This window comes from Pelodiscus sinensis, chromosome 5 (genome assembly GCF_049634645.1).
Source record: "Pelodiscus sinensis isolate JC-2024 chromosome 5, ASM4963464v1, whole genome shotgun sequence".
Lineage (NCBI taxonomy): Eukaryota > Metazoa > Chordata > Testudines > Trionychidae > Pelodiscus > Pelodiscus sinensis.
Window position 1 is genome coordinate 54,958,892 of NC_134715.1, and position 17,889 is coordinate 54,976,780.

Here is a 17,889-nt window from a genome sequence, read left to right on the forward strand (position 1 = left end):
CATAAAGATGAAAACAACTATGAACAAACCACCTGAGAGGAAGAATTTAATCAGAAAAATGTGAAAGGTATTTTGGAATAATTTAAGAACATCTACTAGATGACCAAAATGCCACAACCTAGGAAGAAGACTGCGCTGGTTAAAAATGACCACCACCACATGATTTAGAGCAGTGTTTCTTAAAGTGGTCTGCAGACCCACTCTGAGAAAGCTACTAACTGGCCACTTTGTTTATTTACCGGCTCTGCAGTCACAGAGCCCTGTGGCTCCCATTGGGTGCAGTTCGCCATTTACAACCAAGGGGAGCCGTGGGAAACAGCACTCAGCTTTCCGCGGCTCCCCTTGGCTGCAAAAGGTGAACTGCAGCTAATGGGAGCCACAAGGCTCCATGGTTGCAGAGCTGGTAAATAAACAAATGGGAGTAGCCAGTTAGTGGCCTTCTCAGAGTAGGTCCACGGACCACTTTGAGAAACACTGATTTAGAGAATAAGTGAAAGCAGATGTAATATAAAACAAAATTTGATAGTAATGACTACAAATCAGAAATTAGGAATTTTAAAATAATTTAGGAACCAAAATAATCCGGACAATTGTATCAGCTCATACTAAATGGAAATAGTAATATTCTCAATGCTAAAGAAAAGGTAGATGGGCTTAATAAATATTTCGGGTCTGTACTTGGGTGAAAAAACAGGTAATATTGTCTGATCATAGTGTTATTATATGCTTTCCATTCTACTGGTATCTTTAAATGATAGTGAACAAAAGATATTGTGGTCAGACTGTTTTAAATAAGCAGGTTCCGATACCCACCTATTTTAAAACTCTTGGCTATAAGTCAAGGAGATGTTTGACCGTCAACACTGATTTTCCAATAAATGTTAGTGTCCCGGGGAAATTCCAGAAAACTGAAAAGGAGCTAATGTCGTATCATTTTTAAAAACTGGTAAATGGAGTGACCCCGAGTAATTATAGGCCTGTCATCCTGACATTAATCCCTGGCAAGATACTGTAGTGGCTGACACAGGATTTCATTAATAAAAAACTAAAAGAGGGAAATGTAATTAATGCAAATCAACATGGGTTTATGGAAAATAGATCCTGTCAAACTAACCTGATATAAGTAATAAAGCTGATGTTGATTACAAAACCAGAATGATACAAAATTAACATGGCACATGTTAAATGCATTAAAAACTAGCTTCATTGTAAAAAGAAGCTAGACACATTCCGGCTAGGAAATAAGATGTAAATTTTTAACAGTGAGGGTAATTAATCTTTGGAAAAATTTAACCAGGGTCATGGTGGATTCCTTTTAAAACTGACAATTTTTAAATTAAGACTGGATATTTTCCTAAAATACTGGCTCTAAGAATTATTTTGAATGGAGGGTTGGGGAGGGAGTTCTAAGGTCTGTGCTGCATGGGGATTAGACAAGATGAACATAACTGTCCCTTCCCACCATAGAAACTATGAACCTGAGATGCCATACCTGTCATCTGTAGAATCTTCAGGGGAGAAGGTCACTAACACTTAAACAACATTTATTTATACCCAAAGAAAAGTAAAACTCGCGCTGTTTTAAGGCAGATGCTGTCAAATTTGCTGTATTTTTAATGGGACATAAAATATGGTGCAAAAAGGTTATGCTTCTGTGCATTATAAAGCTTTGAGAGCCCCTATGCAATGCCACAAGAAAGCAGAACCCTACAAGATTTGAATGCACCATGCAACTATGGAGAATAGTATAGGTTCTTGGAAAAATGGCATCACTGAAAGCTTAGTTAAGGGCTTAACTGTGACTCCTCTAAAAGTTCTAGGGCAAGTGGAACACATTTGTATTGTAGCATAGAGACAGAGTATGTTTGAAAACAATACAGATGTGATCCCTCACTTCTGTAAGAACTCTTTGGGAAGAATAAGGGGGAAGAAGAGAGAAACAAACTATTAAATCCATTTCTGACCTTGCCTACACCGGAGCAGATGTTCATGCCCATAGCTGTTTCACCAAGAGCAGCAAGACAGTGAAATGATTATGACCCTCTGACATATTGTTTCTGGTGAACCACTTGCAGAGTACTAGAGGCAGGAGAATGAATTGCACTGCACTATAAAGGCAAAAGATAGTTAGGACAGGACAGAAGAGACAGACTTCTGCCCCTCCTCCTACATATGATAGTCATCAGCGGTACATCACATCTGGACTCAACCTGTAAGAAAAACATATGACAATCATGTCAGTCATCTCTGGAGCTGCATCTCCTAAGGCCAAGAGTGAAGCGTTATGGGGGAGCAGTAATGCAGACATGATCCTTGCTGCAACTGTCTCACTAAATTTAAATTCCTGTGACATTTAGAACATCTATTACTGTAGTTATTCTCTATTACAAAGTACAAATATTATGCTCAGTGCTACTAAAACATTGCTTTTCTTTGTCAGCTTCTTTGCAAAACAAAAAGTTCAAAGAAACTATTATTCATATAGAGTCTAAAGATGCAAAATGCAACAACTGTAACACTGGCAAAATATTTTGGTCTAAAATACTGGAGGCCAAATTATATTTAAAACATTTCCAAAAATATTATCTACTACATTTCTCCACACATTACTAATACAAATTCTAAAATTCCCTGCTTAAATAAATAAGTTTCCATTTATACTGTAAAAGCAAATATCAGCCTTGGCTAATGCAGCAAGTACTACAGAAAAACAAGGTTGATACTAAAGAAAGGATTCCATATCACATTCTTACATACAAGTACAAGAACTTTTAAATATTCACTTTCAACTCTGCTCTCACCACACTGGGAATGAGATTTTTTTTCCTTGTACAGATAAAAGCAGTTGGTGGACGTGAACAAGTGCAGGATCGCTAATTTTTAATTAACTAACTATCATGCTGCCTACTAATCAGGTGCAGTTATCTTCTCTGCAAAAGCCTGCATCTGCTAGGGCCTATGATTTTCCACCAGGGAACAATCACGAAGGCAACCACCATTCCCCCTATGAAGCACAGAAATTAATTAAAAAACAAGAGTAAGAAAGACAAGAAATATATGAAAGGGGAAACACTCTACCAACTTCCATGTTTAACCTGCTCACATTTTTATTTACTCTTTCCTGGGAAAACTTCCATTTTGATTAAAGATATGATTTAAGTATGATTTCCCCCACATCATTAACAAAATGTTAACTAGATGAGCCAAAACAAATTTATTGAATTCAAATCCCACTTTCAGTTTCAGTGGGTAAGGAGGTGTTGAGATCTGAATCTGCCATTCTGATTTTGGTTATAGGCTGCATCCAAAACTGGAAGGGGCTTATTCTGCAGTTCAGGTGGAGCCAAAAACTCCTCAAAGAAGCCACTGTCATACAATGTGCTCCCAAGATAGCGCCAATCTCTTGAGAACTGACAATCTTACAAGATTTTCACCATCTCTAATATAGGTCCAGATTTTGTGCTTTCATATATGAAAGAGCCTTGATTTGGCATTGAACTCAGATCCTAGTACAAACTATCAGGAGCTACCAGAACACCATTTCTTCAACCATCTAATACTTTCACAAACTGTGACTTGTCACCATAATTTCTCTTCCCAAGCCTCACAAGTTACTCCCCTCACTGCCTGGATTCCCTTAAGATCCCAACCATCTTCTTCTAGGTTTATTCACAATTTCAGAATCCTACCTAAGCTATTTTTCAGTGAAGAAAATAAAAGCTTCAAATAGCACTGTAAACAAACGTAGAAGGTTTCAATAAGAATTCAGTGTTTACATCCAATAAATACATTAGGGGAGGCACTTTTACTTTAAATAATTTGGCACCAATGTCATTCCTTTCTAAAGAGCATATTTGTTATGGTACAACAATAATCTTGTTCAGTGGTTATTTTGTCTGCAAACCAAGTTTGTACCTAGTACCTGACACCAAAAAGGATCCCAGGGAGCTTTACAATGAGCAAGTATTTATAGCACCATCATGCCCACCTCAAAATACAACCATATTAAAAGGTGTTAAAATGTGACTTGAGAGAATAAACCAAAGATGAATTGGAAGGGGGACGTAAGAGGGAGGTGACAGAATAAATAAAATGTGGGAGGAAGTTATTTCCCCAAAACACCAGCATGTAGAAGAGACTGATAGCCACCTTACCCCTTCTTTGAATAAATTCTCAAGGCAACTCCTTGTTAACCCCCTTTTTTTTAACCTGTCTGGAAAGTCTCATTATCTTCAGGGTATTACAAACAGACAAATAATAAGTATGGTTCACGCTTTTCCAAAGCGTGGTTTTTGCTTAGACCACCACATAAGACTGAGACATTCCAAATAAGAAATGGCAGCTACATGAATACACATATGGCAAAGTAATGTCAAATGGCTAACTAGAATTCTAAGATGCTCATACAATCATAGAACTCTAAGGGACTTCAAGATGTCATTGAATCCAGTCCCCTGCACTCATGGCAGAACCAAACACCAGCCAAACCAGAGGTCTCAAACTCATGACCTGAGCAGTTCCACAATCCGGCCTACATGCAACTGTTGCCATGTGAGTCCCAGCAGCCCGGGAGAGTATGCCTGTACCCAGCCCCTAATCCAACCCCCTACCCCACTTCTTCACACCCCTGCTCTGCCTTCTCCCCGCCCCAATATTGCATACCTTCCCTCCAGCCCCCTCCGCTGAGGGACATGGCCTCGGGGATTACTGGGGGCAGCAGCAGGAGTTGGCCCCCTCGCACACACTGAAATAGCAAGAGCTAAGGGGAAATGGAGTGATGCAGTAGCCTCTGCTCCACTCCAGGGCCAGCCCAGTTGCTCTGTTTCACCGCTCTGTACAGACCTTCCCTGGGCCACAGGGACATGCTGTCATTAGCATGGAGTTAGCCGCTGGAAGCTGCTCTAACCCTACTGTGCTGCCAGTGGTGTCAGCAGAGAGTTTTAAATCACCAGCCAGTCTGGAGCAGCTCCTGAGTCCTGCCAGAAGGGGGTTGCCCATTGGCCCACTAGGAGGATTTAAAGGACTGGCAGTGGCCCTAAGGTTAACTGAGTTTGAGACGCCTGATCTAGACCATCCCTAACAGGTGTTTGTTTAACCCGATCTTACTCTCCAATGATGGAGATCACACAACTTCCCTAGGGGGACACAATTTATTCCAGTATTTAACCACCCTGTTTAGAAGTTTTTCATAATGTACCACCTAAACTTCCCTTACTTACAATTAAAATCCATTGCTTCTTGTCCTATCATCAGAGGTTAAGGAGAACAATTTTTCATCCCCCCATCCTTAACAACTTGAAAACTGCTACATCCAATCTCAGTTTCCTCTTTTTCAGACCAATCCAATATGTTAATCTTCCTTCATAGGTCATGTTTTCTAGACCTTCAGTAATTTTTACTGTTCTTTTCTGTTCTTAACTGAGTAAAAATTCACATCCCTATTTGCAAGCCCTCCCAGGTTAGTATCTTCCACAAACTTATTAAGCATACTCTCTGTGCTATTATCTAAATCAGTGATGAACATATTGAACAGAACTGGTCCCAGAACTGATCCCTGTGGAACCCTTGTTATGCACTTCCAGCATGACTGTGAACCATTCATAACCACTTTCTGGGAATGGTTATCCAACTAGTTATGCACCCACCTCATAGTAGCTCCATCTAGGTTGTCTTTCTCTAGTTTGTTAATAAGAAGGTCATGTGAGACTGTACAAAAAGCTTTACTAAAATCTAGATATACCACATCTACCACCACCACCCATATCTCCTCCCATCATCCACAAGGCTCATTATCCTGGCGTGACAAGCCCACACTGTTACTTATCAACTTGTTATCTTTTAGATGTTTGCAAATAGATTCCTTAATTATTTTCTCCATTATTTTTCCTCATACAGAAGTTAAGCTGGCTAGTATGTAATTCCCTGGGTTGCTCTTATTTCCCTTTCTATCTTTTATCCTCTCATCACTCAAGTTATAGGTAAGGATAGCATTTTTACATGAAAATCATGCTTACAGATACTCCTGTTACATTTTCCACTTCAACTTCAGCCCTGTGCTCTGGGATGGTGGGGACCCAGGTGCTCTGAGATATCACAAATGGCAGGGGTCCTGGATCCCTGAGCAGCAGGTGTTGGACCCTCCCATAGCAGATCTCAAACTCTCATCCCTCACTGTGGAGCTCAGGCTTCACTCATCCCCTGCAAGGCCCCATTCAATTATTTTTAGTAACTTTATTTCTTAAAAGTATTTTAGCTTCTGTGAATTTTTGTTTACTACCCATGACATGTCTGTAATGTTTACTGAAAATAACCATGACAAAATCTTAACCTTACTCCTAGTATTTTATACATGTTCTCACATTTAATGAACTTCCAGTACTTCATATCACCAAATACAGTAACATTAACGGAAGTAATATTGCCATGCAAATACATGAACTCTGACTGCAAAAGGAAATTGCTATTAAATCTCTGCAAGAGATTTCTGAGTTTTTTTTCTTAGTAGGAATTGTCAGATGTCCATGGTGGTCAAGTTATAGAATAAGTACACAGAAATGAAATAATGAACCAAAGTTTGGGGGGGAGGAGGAGGGGAACCAGCACTAGAAAACAGACTCATGAAAAACAAGAGAAGAATTGTGCTTCAAAGTGTGCTCCACAAACATGTTAACACTCTGTAATGAGACAAATTAAAAAGAAATGCAACTTACTGGTAAAGTTCCTGGTAGAGAAGCATCAAAGAAAGAAACCAAAGAATTAGGTGGTGCTGCAAAATGGACTTGGGAGCCAGAGAAAAGCTTTGAGCTGGAACTGATCTGTGCATGAATTTCCAGACCCACCACTGCTACCCATGGAGCAACACTGAAAAGAGCAGGAAAAAGGAAACATGATTAGTATATCCTCTATTAATATCCATAAACTTGCAAACACTACAAAACAAAACCAACCTCACAATACCTGTACCAAATTGTAGCACTATGCTGAAATATGGGGAAAACTTTTTCATTATATACAGGTAGAAAATACGTAGGAAAAATAAAAGGTCTAAATCAGCAAAGTAAACCAACATGAGTAACAGCTTGCTTGATCAACCCCCATTTTGTACCAACAGAAATTATAAATATCAGTTGCATTTCATGTACTTTGATAAATCTCCAACTGACAGGTGGCATATCAATTATGTATACATTATCAGCTAGTCACTTGCAAGTTGTATTAGCATAAACAGTAGTAGTCCAATAATAAAGAAATCATCATTTTCACTAGAGAGCCACTGCTCTCTGAGCATACTCCACAAGAATAAGCTTCTCCATATCATCTGAAAAGTAATTGCAATTCTCACATCCATAACCTTTATATAGGCAAGAGATGGGGGTCACCTTCACACTGTGAATTGCTTGACAGTTTCTGTAAGTAATTATCTGGCCTTGCACGAATGAAGTGACATTAATATAATATTTCACTGGTGAAGTCAGGTTTTTATGGCAAGATAGTAAAGCAATATTAAGTACCAAGATAGATATAGTCAATAAGTGGGTTATGGAAAAACATTAAACAAATACATCAAATGCAGCATATTTTTTTCCAAAAGTGAACTGAATAAGCTTGAGCTGTCAAGAGTTGAGTTCGGGGTTCTGTCTTGCTCCTGCAACCATTGATGATATCACTGCCAAAAACTGATTAAGGGAATGGGAATACTGTCACTTAAGGTTAATTTTCAGGCATTGAAATAAAATATTTTACAACAAATAGTTTTTCTCCATGGCTGTGTCTAGACTGGCCAGTTTTTCCAGAAAATCAGCTGTTTTTCCAGAAAAACTTGCCAGCTGTCTACACTGGCCGCTTGAATTTCTGCAAAAGCACTGACTTCCTACTGTAACATAAGAACTGTAAGAAATCAGTGCTTTTTGCGGAAATACTATGCTGCTCCCATTCGGGCAAAAGTCCCTTTGTGCAAAACTTTTGCGCAAAAGGGCCAGTGTAGACAGCTGAGATTTGTTTTGTGCAAAAAAGCCCCGATCGCGAAAATGGTGATCGGGGCTTTTTTGCGCAAAAGCGTGTCTAGATTAGCCACGGACGCTTTTCCGCAAAAAGTGCTTTTGCGGAAAAGCGTCCATGCCAATCTAGACGCTCTTTTCCGAAAATGCTTTTAACGGAAAACTTTTCCGTTAAAAGCATTTCCGGAAAATCATGCCAGTCTAGATGTAGCCCATGTGTTGAGTGAGACTACAAAAATCATATTTGTAAAAATAACTAACTAAATAAAAAAAAACAAGGCTCATTAGCTATGTTTCAGAAAGCAGACAGAATTAATATCTAAGGCTCTAAATCCCCCAACTTTTAGACATGTCTTAGCTTTACTATCCAGATAAGTCCCACTGATTTCAGTGAAACCCATGGGAATTAAATTAACAGGAGGACTCATGGCAGTAAAATTAAGCATATGTGCAAGTATTTACAAGACTGGGACACCTCATTTTGCTTTCATTATTTCTGCTGGTTTTTTTCCTGCATTTTTCTCAACAAAGAAGCACATCAGACTGGCTTGTGGTGGGATTTGGCAGTCAATTACTTTTTTTATGGTGGCTGCATCTTATGCTTCAGGTTCTCAGAAAGTGTTCCTGGTACACTGAGCACCTGGGTGGCCACACAGAAGAGATACATATACTGTCCAGCTGATTAGCAGCGTGTCCACAGCTATCCACAGTCAGCAGCATGTGCTTCTATGGGTGGTGCACATCTACACATGCCTTGGTGCACACAAAATTTATTTTGCTCATGGGTGGAAAAAGGAAGCGGGAACCTTGTTCTCAGGTTTCATTTAAAAAAGCAAGTATATATCTAGCTATTATGTTGCAAACCCATGATACAGTATTTGCCTTGATCTACAGAAGACCAGAAACAATAGCTGTGATGGATACGAATAGTTTGCATTCATGTGAACCCAATCTTAATTTTGAATCAATTATGTCAATTTTAATATCAACATGACATTACTTCACTGCTTAATATGCACATACCAGTAAGTAGAGTAACCAAATTACAAGTACCTGTACAATCTACTGTGATTGGTATCTCATTTTATGTTATAAATAAGTGGAAATTTAGACTACCTTGTCACCTCTCATTTTGACCTCTGATCTCAGTTCAGAGTAGATGGTGAAAAAACAATCTGTTTAATTTGCATCTATAGCCTGTTCCTAGTCAATTTCACATACAATACTGCAGTACTCCAAAGAAGAATGATGGCTTAAAATGATTTTCACTGCAATTTTCAAATATTTCATGAAAATATTTCTATCACAAAGGTTTGGGGAAAAGCTTGTTTATACCTAAATTTTGGACATAATTTCACCTGAAAATATCCCCTTAAAATTCTCCTTTCTAATATGAGTATCCTTTTTCAAAGTTTTGTATGTAAAGGTCCTTGTCTTGCATTCAGATGCACATAGTCACAGCCTTGGGTCTACTGAGGTGCAGATGTCTCTACATAAATATCAGATTGCATCAGAGCTGAAATTGCCCTAACTGAAAGTCCCTGCAATTCCGTACAGTGCTTTATTTATATTAGATTTGTCTAAAACCAATCACTGTAGCATGCAACTGCAGCTGAAGTCTATGTTATATTATGTTAAACTAGTGGAGGAAAAGTACAATTCAAATCCTTGCAGCTAATGAACTTCTAAATCTCCTTTGATTCAGAAAGTTCTTAAAAACCAGTTATTTCAGCAACAGGAATAAGATGATGACCCACAAGCCACTGATAGACCAAGGGATTCACTCCATTTATGTGCCTATGCGCTCAACTGCCACAAACTGTGACTCGAAACCCTTTATGGGTGGCATCACTGACGACACTTATTCATTGACATTTCAAACACTCACCCACCTTAATCTGGGACAATGCTGGTTATGTAACCTATTTATCCAATTAACTGAGTAAACTGACACTTGCAACTCCTCTTAACCCAAGCTTTACCCCAGATGAATAGTGATTTCCTTTTTTAACTTGTATTTTGTAAACTTTATTTGAAACATTAGAAAAATGTTATTAAAGCTATCTGATTTACAGGAACTGGTGAGAAACTGAGAAAGGGAGGGGAAACGTGGGTGATGAAGTTATGAAGCTGGAGGAAAAGGGATAGAATAGAATCATAGAACACTAGAACTGGAAGGGACCTCGAGAGGTCATTGAATCTAGTCCCCTGCCTTCATGACAGTTCCATATATAAAGAGAGATGACACTGGAAGTAGTCGAGGAACTGATTATTTAGGCATATAAAACAGTGAGAGGAGAATCCAAATAAGGGCATGCTATTGTGGAATACAGGATGGAGTCGGGAAAACTGGGGAAGTTTCAGAAGGGAGTGTTGGATACTCAGCGCTGAGCTGGCTCTACCCCAGTCCAGCTGAAGTTCCCATGCCCGAGCCTTACCCCAGCTCTCCCGCAGGACTATTCCCCGCTCTTTGGCCGGAAGCGATGGGCCCTGCGGCCTGCGCCCTTCTCCGGCTCGGTCCTGCGTGCAAGCCGGTGACACCCCCGGCTCTGCCGTGCCGAGCCAGAAGCGAGCCTCGATAGCGGCACAACATGGAGGCCGCCATCTTGCTCTAGGCTGGTGATTGATCAGCTGACCCAGCTGCGGCCGCGGCGCCTTCTGGGAAACGTAGTTTCGTGGGGAGAGACGGCGAAGCGGAGTGGGGCAGCGAAACTACAACCCCCGCCAGGCCAAGCGAAGTCGATTGATCTTGTTCCAGCGCCCGGCGCCCTCCCTGGAGCCTGACGCTCCCGCGGGTGGCGGTGACGGCACGTGCTGTGTTGGGGGAAGAAGCGTCACCTGATGCACAGGTAGCCAGCACCGCAGGGCCGGGCCCGGCTCCCGGAAATCTCATCTCCATCCAGAGCCCCGCAGCTCAGGAGCCGGGGATTTGGGGCTTATTTCAGAGATGGGAAAGTTGGGCTCCAGGGTTTGCACCCAGTTCCTGCTCCTCGTTAACCTTTTGTAAATACGAAATACATGGAGTCCAGTTTGAAAAAGTTGTGCATCATAAATTCTCCTCATCTCTCTCCATCTGGCCTTATGTCACTGATCAGCTGCAAATCTGCCTGCTCCCATGCTCCACCCATACTCAGCCACTTTGGATTGTTATCATCTCTGGGCAAGGGCCAATCTAAAGAAACTCTTGTTTTATAATCAAATACCTCCAGGCCCATAGGCTTTCCAGTTAACTCATCCCAAAGGACAGTTTCATATGGTGACAAAAGACATTAATGCATTTCATCAAAACATCTTGCTGTAACACCAAAGAGGTTTCATAAGCCTTGATACTTGATGCTACAGTGCTTGCAGTATGCAGGCTCATGCTATGTAAAATAACAATCCTGGAGGTTGCTAGAATAGATTTTATAGTTAGGTGCTGATTTTTTATTTAAGCACTGATGATGCAAGCTGCTCTGTTTGGCTAATCTTTGGCTCTACACAGGCAAATACAGAAACCTGCATGGTATGGCCCTGAGATTGCTAGAATGCCAGTCACTCTCACCCTGTGTCCATCTTGTTTATATTATAAATTCTTTAGGATAGAGAGTGTTTTACTACGTGTATGCAGAGCACTTACGACAAAAAGGCCATAATGTTAGTAGGGACTCGAGTTACTGTAATACAAAGGATTGAATAGTAATAACCATTCATTGTCACAAACTATGTAAACATCGCAGTTGCTATTAATACAGCTATAAGGGATGGAGAATAAAATTAACAACTTTGTCCTAGGTTACAGGCCTGTGGAGTTTAAATGGGAATAGTCATTAACTGTTGTTTGTGTCATTTTAGTAGGCCAACTGCTAGGAAAAGATAATCAATCACAAACATTGGAGCAGGTCTGATTTCATCCAGTAGAGGACAGTAGTGCACACAGACACCAGCTAGTATTTTACAATCTTTATGTTTCTCATCTTGCCAAACCTCAAGATGTAAAACGCAAGGAGGTTGTGACTGCAAAATGCTTAGAATGGTGTGGAGGGCAAATTATTCAGCAAAGATAAATATTATTTTTGTTCCATAGTTCTGCATTTTTTTAATGTAAATAATTAAAAAGTGAGTTAGTGAGGTGAGAAGGATATTAATTAGTTTTAAGAGAGTTGGACAAATTTATGAGTGCAGTTGTATGATAGGGTTGGTTGGTTGTGTTGGTTAGGAGCAGGGATCAACAGCCCTGGGGCTTACTTCCACTGTATGTCTTATGTTCCGAAAGCTTCAGGGTTTCAGCCAGTCGCTGGCAGGTTCAAGAAGGATTTCTCTTCCACACCAAAACATTCTAAGAGGAGTTTTTAAATTATTTCCTTCCTCTGAAGCATCAGAACTGGCCACAATTGGAGAAGGGACGTTTAGTAGTGTGGGCCAGAGCTCTGAGATTATACTGAACATTTTTCTCCCTCTGATAGCTAGCTAGCTAGTTTTTGCTCATATGCTCAGGATCTGACTGATCATCACAAGTGGAATCAGGAGAGAATTCTTCCCAGGTCAGATTAGCAGTGATTTTAGGGTGTGTTTTCTTTCCTCTGTGGTGTAGGTACAAGTCACTTGCCGGGATTATATAGGTATTTTTCAGTTAATCATTTCCCCACCACAGTATGGGCAATGGGCACTCAAACATCTCGATCCCTGCTGTTCACTGCCTTTGATGCATACCAGTCTAGTCTCCAGTGGATTGTAATACTTGGGACTCATTTCAGTTGGGTTTAGTGTGTTGGAACTGCCTAGTGTTAGTGCTCTGTGATGTACAAGAAGTCAGATTAGATGATCCCTTCTGACCTTAAATTCTGTGACTTTATATTCCTTATAAAAAGTCCAATTTAAGAGGTATGCTTAAGGTATTTATTTCTACTTATTTGTACAATTTAGAATTTTGGGGGGCTACTAGTTTCTGAGATTATCCCCATTATTCTGTCAGAGGTTGATGAGCAGAAAATAATGAGGCAAAAGAAAATCTTGCAGCAAAGATGTAATGGACACAGCAGCTGAATTCATTTTTGGAAGAAAGAAAGAAGGTCCATGATGCCTTTGTATCATCCCCCCACAGTAGTGTTCTGGCACGTTCAGACCCCCTAACTGGAATTGCAGATCAGTGTTGTTTAATGAGTAGTTACATTTTAAAATTGTATTTTATTTATCTTGAAATTAATGCTATAGGGGCAGACTCCTGTTCTTTCGTGTGGGCCCCCTTGGAGATTAATAGTACTCCAAGGGATCCCTGGCAAACTCATTGGGGGATGAGGCTGTAATGCAATCGAATGATATTTTGATAACACGTTCATTTCTTTCACTGTTGTCTTCAGAAGTGCTTCTGGATGTTATTTGCTGCTTTGTAGAGAGTGGTAGATAAAAATAGGCACTTCTGAATATGGTGTTTATGTTTCTACTGATGGAAAAATGACAAGTTTTTGGCTACTGTACTTTTCTTAAGACCAGTATTGTGGTGTAGTGGAAGATTTCACAAATAATAATTAAGAAGTTCAAATCTTATAAATATTAAAACCATACTAGCTAAAGCCTCGCCCTACTATATTTTAACAGATTTCTCCCCTTTTGAATATATACTTGAAAAAGGGAAAGGGCCACTTAGTAGGTTGCAAGGTTCCCCTTTCATACCTAAACAACCCTCCCTGCCAAAAAATGAGTTGCTTGCCACTGAAATAATAGTTTTGAAAAAAAGACCCACTGTTTGTGCTTCAAGATGCCCTACACCTTCTTACTTCCCTTCCCAGAAAATCCCATTTTTAAAAATCTTTTTGACTGGCCCTCTTTCACACATATGATGCTGATCAATTGTAGGGCCAGCAGGGAATAACTGTCTTTCCCAGCAGATTGCTTTGCGGTAAAGGCCTCCGTATTATTTGTTCCTCTCTGCCTTAGTCTGGGACATTCACTTTACAATCTGTTTATAAATCATGTCCTGCCTTGGAATAGCAGGGTGTCTCTCCAGTGTTGCATAAAGACTTTCATGACAGTAGATCTGTACTAACCATGTAGGCTTCCCTATTGGGGAGACCCCAAAGGATAGATTTCTGTGAATCTGAACTTCTTATTAATATTGAAATGTAGCTGATGCCTGAGAGGAAACTGGAATGTCATGTAGCACAAAAGCCCTACTTAGTGTATCATCTAAGCCATGCACACCCACTTATTTGAAAGAGGATCTTCCTGAATTTCAGTTTAGAGGGTTTGACCGCTCTAAATTTTGCTTTCTTGTAAGCTATATTTAGCATACGTTCCTATCCCTTTTGTGGGCTGGGAGATCTCACTGTAGCGTACCAGGGAATTGGGTATTCAGGCCCAAGTATTTGTTGGATGGCTCACAGGCTGTCTGCAGTATCTTATTTCAGCATGTGGAATAAAAAACAGTCAAGAGCTTCTGTTATATTTTGAAGTGGAGGGTGTGGTTTTTGGAAAAGTGAATTCCATGTCTATTGAAAACCAAATGTCCTTCAAGGAAAAGGAATGAAGATGATTATTGAGTATGGAAGCCAACTATCACAAGGGATGTTTTTAGGCTTCTATACCTCCTAAAATCACATCTGTATTTTGAAAGCTGTTTTTCTCTCCCGGTATAACAAGGAAGACTCTCCTCATATTCTGCAGTTTACAGATAGTAAGTACAAGGATTTTTCAGAGCAGATCAGACCATGGTCCAAATCATTAGGCTTACTCCAGTGACTGATATTGTTTGCCACCTTCCTCTAAAGTTAAAAAAAATTAACCAATTATGCAATCTTTTATAGTAAGAGAAAGCAGGGGGGCATTTTTTCCTGACCACAGCAGGATAACTAGCTAAAATAGTTGCCTTGTATGATCTGCTAATCAAGTCTACGTATGCATGCATGCAAAAGGGATGTAAGTGAGTAGTCAACTACCCAAGAAGCCTAGGCTTATTGGGTAGTCGAGTCACTACTCAACTGTTTACTTCCCCCACCTCTTGTTACCTCTGTATCAGTGGCAGCAAGTCGGGGGGGGGGGGGGGAAGAAGTCATTGCTGGGGAGAGCCATCTTAAAAGCAGACTGAGCAGTGCTGGCTTGTGCCAGGTCCCAGATCTACCTCCGCTCCAGCTCTGCAGTTTAAAAGAGCTGGGCTGCCTGCGCACCCGGTTCCTACAACATTTAAACTGCAGAACCACAACGGGGCCCCTTATAGACTAATTGTGTAGTCCAGTGTTTCTCCACCAGTGGTATGAGTACCCTTAGGGGTACTTGAGAGAAGTTTGGGGGGTATATCAACACAACCGAAACTTGGAGAAAACTGAATTTTTGTTTTAAGTTTTACAGCGCTTTATTATTTTTGTACTTTATATACCCAAAAATGTCATTGCCCACCTGGCTACCATTAAGTTGTTTATACAAATGTGTTGCAATAGCAGAAAAAAAGTGTTGTGTGTCTGAAAATTGTAGGTACTGGGGGTACTTACCATTTTTTTTTTTTTTTTTGAAAAAGAGGTACTTTATAAAAAAAGGTTGAGAAACACTGGTGTGGTCGATACAAATTGTATTGACTACATCATTAGTCACTTATCTGCTTCTTAACATCCTTAGCGTGCACACATGCTGAGGAAAGGTACATGGTATGGGCCTCCACATTTGACGGGATTTTCTAACAAAACCTGAAAGAGAATAGCAATAAACAAAATTGTATTCTTTACTGGGGCAGTGAATGCCTCTCAACAGATTGTTTAATAAAAAGCACTACTACTGATCATAAGAGATGCCAAACTAACCTAAGACAAAATATCTAATAAAAATAAGTTGGCTGTCAAATGATGATATACAAGAAATGCAACACTAACAAAAAAGTCCGAAGGTGTGTCACGTAGTCGGCATGGGCTGTGTCCTAGGACCTTTTGAAACTAAGATCTCTGTCTTCACACTGCAGGAGTTTTATGCAGAGGTTTACATTCCAAATGAATGTGCCAGGGTGGGTATGTATATTTTGTATTTGAGGTAAATTAACTTGTTTAGAAATAAGATCATTGGCTTCAACTTCTAGTTATCTGAGTGCTGTTTTTAATAGGTTGGAGGCAGTGTTCCTTCTAAGATTTTCCATCCATAAGCGGGCTTTGTCTTGTGCACCAGTACTGAGGTCATGTGCACTTGTTCAGATGTGTGCCACTGTGTGTGTGTGTGTGTGTGTGTGTGTGTATATAACAGCTCTTTTCCAGTCACAAAGAATAAAAAGAGCTGTTAAATCACCACTTTCACCCATGCGTCTTTATTATTATTATGGCTGACCCTAAGTGCCAATGTACTCTCTTTGTTCCTCACTCTGATTATTGACCACCCCTGCACTGTGTGATTTGTCACCACACACAAAACGGAAGGCCTTACAGTCATTCTGAAGGAAATGGGGGCTTTCTAAAAAATGAGCCTGTAAATAATGAATTGTGATGGTTGCAGCTGGTACAAGAACAATCCCATTTAAATTGTTTAAATATAAAAATTGAGTTAAGATCAGATAGCTGAGACATGGAAGGAAAAGATGGAACTAAACATTGCTAAAATACAGAAGTTATCAAAGCCCAGGCCAAAAGAGATCTCAGCTGGGGAAAAGAAAACAACAACAACCTTGGTCAAAGCTTAAATATAAAAATGAATGGCAATTGAGAAATGTAAGCAACTTAAATGAGTCATTTGTTCATAACTTGCAATTTACACCCCGCCAACCTCTTTGAAAGTCTAAAATCATTTTAAAAATAAAAACAGTTCAAAATTTCAGCTAGTAGAAGAGGTAAGCCAAGAAAGTTTTAAATATTTAGTCTCTCACAATAAACATAGTAAAGGACCTCAAATTTTCAAAAAATACTTTAAAAAAAATTATATATATAACATAAATCAGCTCTTTAAAAATTCCACTAAAAATCCATTCAAATATTTGGACCCTGCTGGGTCTCTTGTACATTTCAAAGCGTAAGTGCCACATGGAGCCTGGGGCCAGTGGGAGACTCAGAGACTCCCAACACGCTCCTGCCCCATCCCATGGAACTTGGGGGAACCAGCTTTTAAGTAGGAATGTAAGCGACTAATCGACTAGTCAACTATCCGATAGGCAAATGCTTATCGGATAGTTGACTAGTCACTTACCCCCTTGCTGCTTCTATCAGAAAGAGGAGGAGGTGCTAGGGGGAGCCTGTTTAAAAGCCAGTTCCCCTCAGCTCTGTGGGAGGAGGCAGGGGCGCAGCAGTGGTGTTCCGTATTTGAAATGTACAAGAGTCCCCGCTGGGTCTCTTGTACATTTCAAAGAGGAAGCGCTGCATGGAGCCTGGGGCCAGCAGGGGACTTAGAGAATCCCCCAACTGGCCCCAGACTCCATGCGGCGTTTCAGTCTTTGGAACGCCGCATGGCACTTCCGCCTTTGAAATGTAGCAACAGCCCAGCAGACTCTTCCTACATTTCAAAGGGGAAGCGCCCTTATCGACTAATCAAATAGTCTATGGAAATTCTATCGACTATTCGATTAGTTGGATCATCTAATTGTAACATCCCTACTTTTAAGACAGCTCTCCCCCCGGAATTGTCTCCCCTCCCCCCCCCCCCCGGCTGCCTCTTTTTGATAGAAGTAGCAAGCGACTAGTTAGCTAGTGTGTCGACTATCCGCTAAGCTTTTGCTTATCAGATAGTCGACTAGTCAATTACATCTCTACTCAGGAGCCATACTAGAATTTATACAATATATTCTGAGCAGCCTTGACTATATTTTGATTTAGCAGAGATAGTGACCAAAGTGGACAGATTACAGAAAAATTAAGTAGCTTTGTGTTTCTCATGAGTTCCTGAAGGGGAATACATAAAAGGAAGTGATCTGGAGTTTCAGCAGATTAAAGTACCTGTTAGAAGTCTTGATTGT

The 17,889-nt window shown here is 40.2% G+C and overlaps 1 protein-coding gene and 1 long non-coding RNA gene across 4 annotated transcripts in view; one reads left to right on the forward strand and one right to left on the reverse strand.

Moving 5' to 3' along the window:
* GATB (glutamyl-tRNA amidotransferase subunit B) overlaps positions 1-10,639 on the reverse strand; it is a 72,901-nt gene extending 62,262 nt beyond the window's left edge. Inside the window, exons 1-2 of the mRNA XM_006111591.4 lie at positions 10,436-10,639; positions 6,711-6,861 (exon numbers count right to left, since the gene is read on the reverse strand). Of these exons, the coding sequence (XP_006111653.2) occupies positions 6,711-6,861; positions 10,436-10,602 (318 nt within the window). The 5' untranslated portion in view covers positions 10,603-10,639. The remainder of the gene's footprint in view (positions 1-6,710; positions 6,862-10,435) is intronic.
* An 11-nt stretch (positions 10,640-10,650) lies between these two features.
* Positions 10,651-17,889, forward strand: part of LOC142829600 (uncharacterized) — a 67,185-nt gene continuing 59,946 nt past the window's right edge. Inside the window, exon 1 of one of the 3 annotated variants that reach the window (XR_012904161.1) lies at positions 10,651-10,846. This is a non-coding gene — a long non-coding RNA (uncharacterized LOC142829600). Of the gene's footprint in view, positions 10,847-14,309; positions 14,650-17,889 lie in introns of those variants that run through there. The other 2 variants (XR_012904159.1, XR_012904158.1) reach the window with 2 other exon arrangements.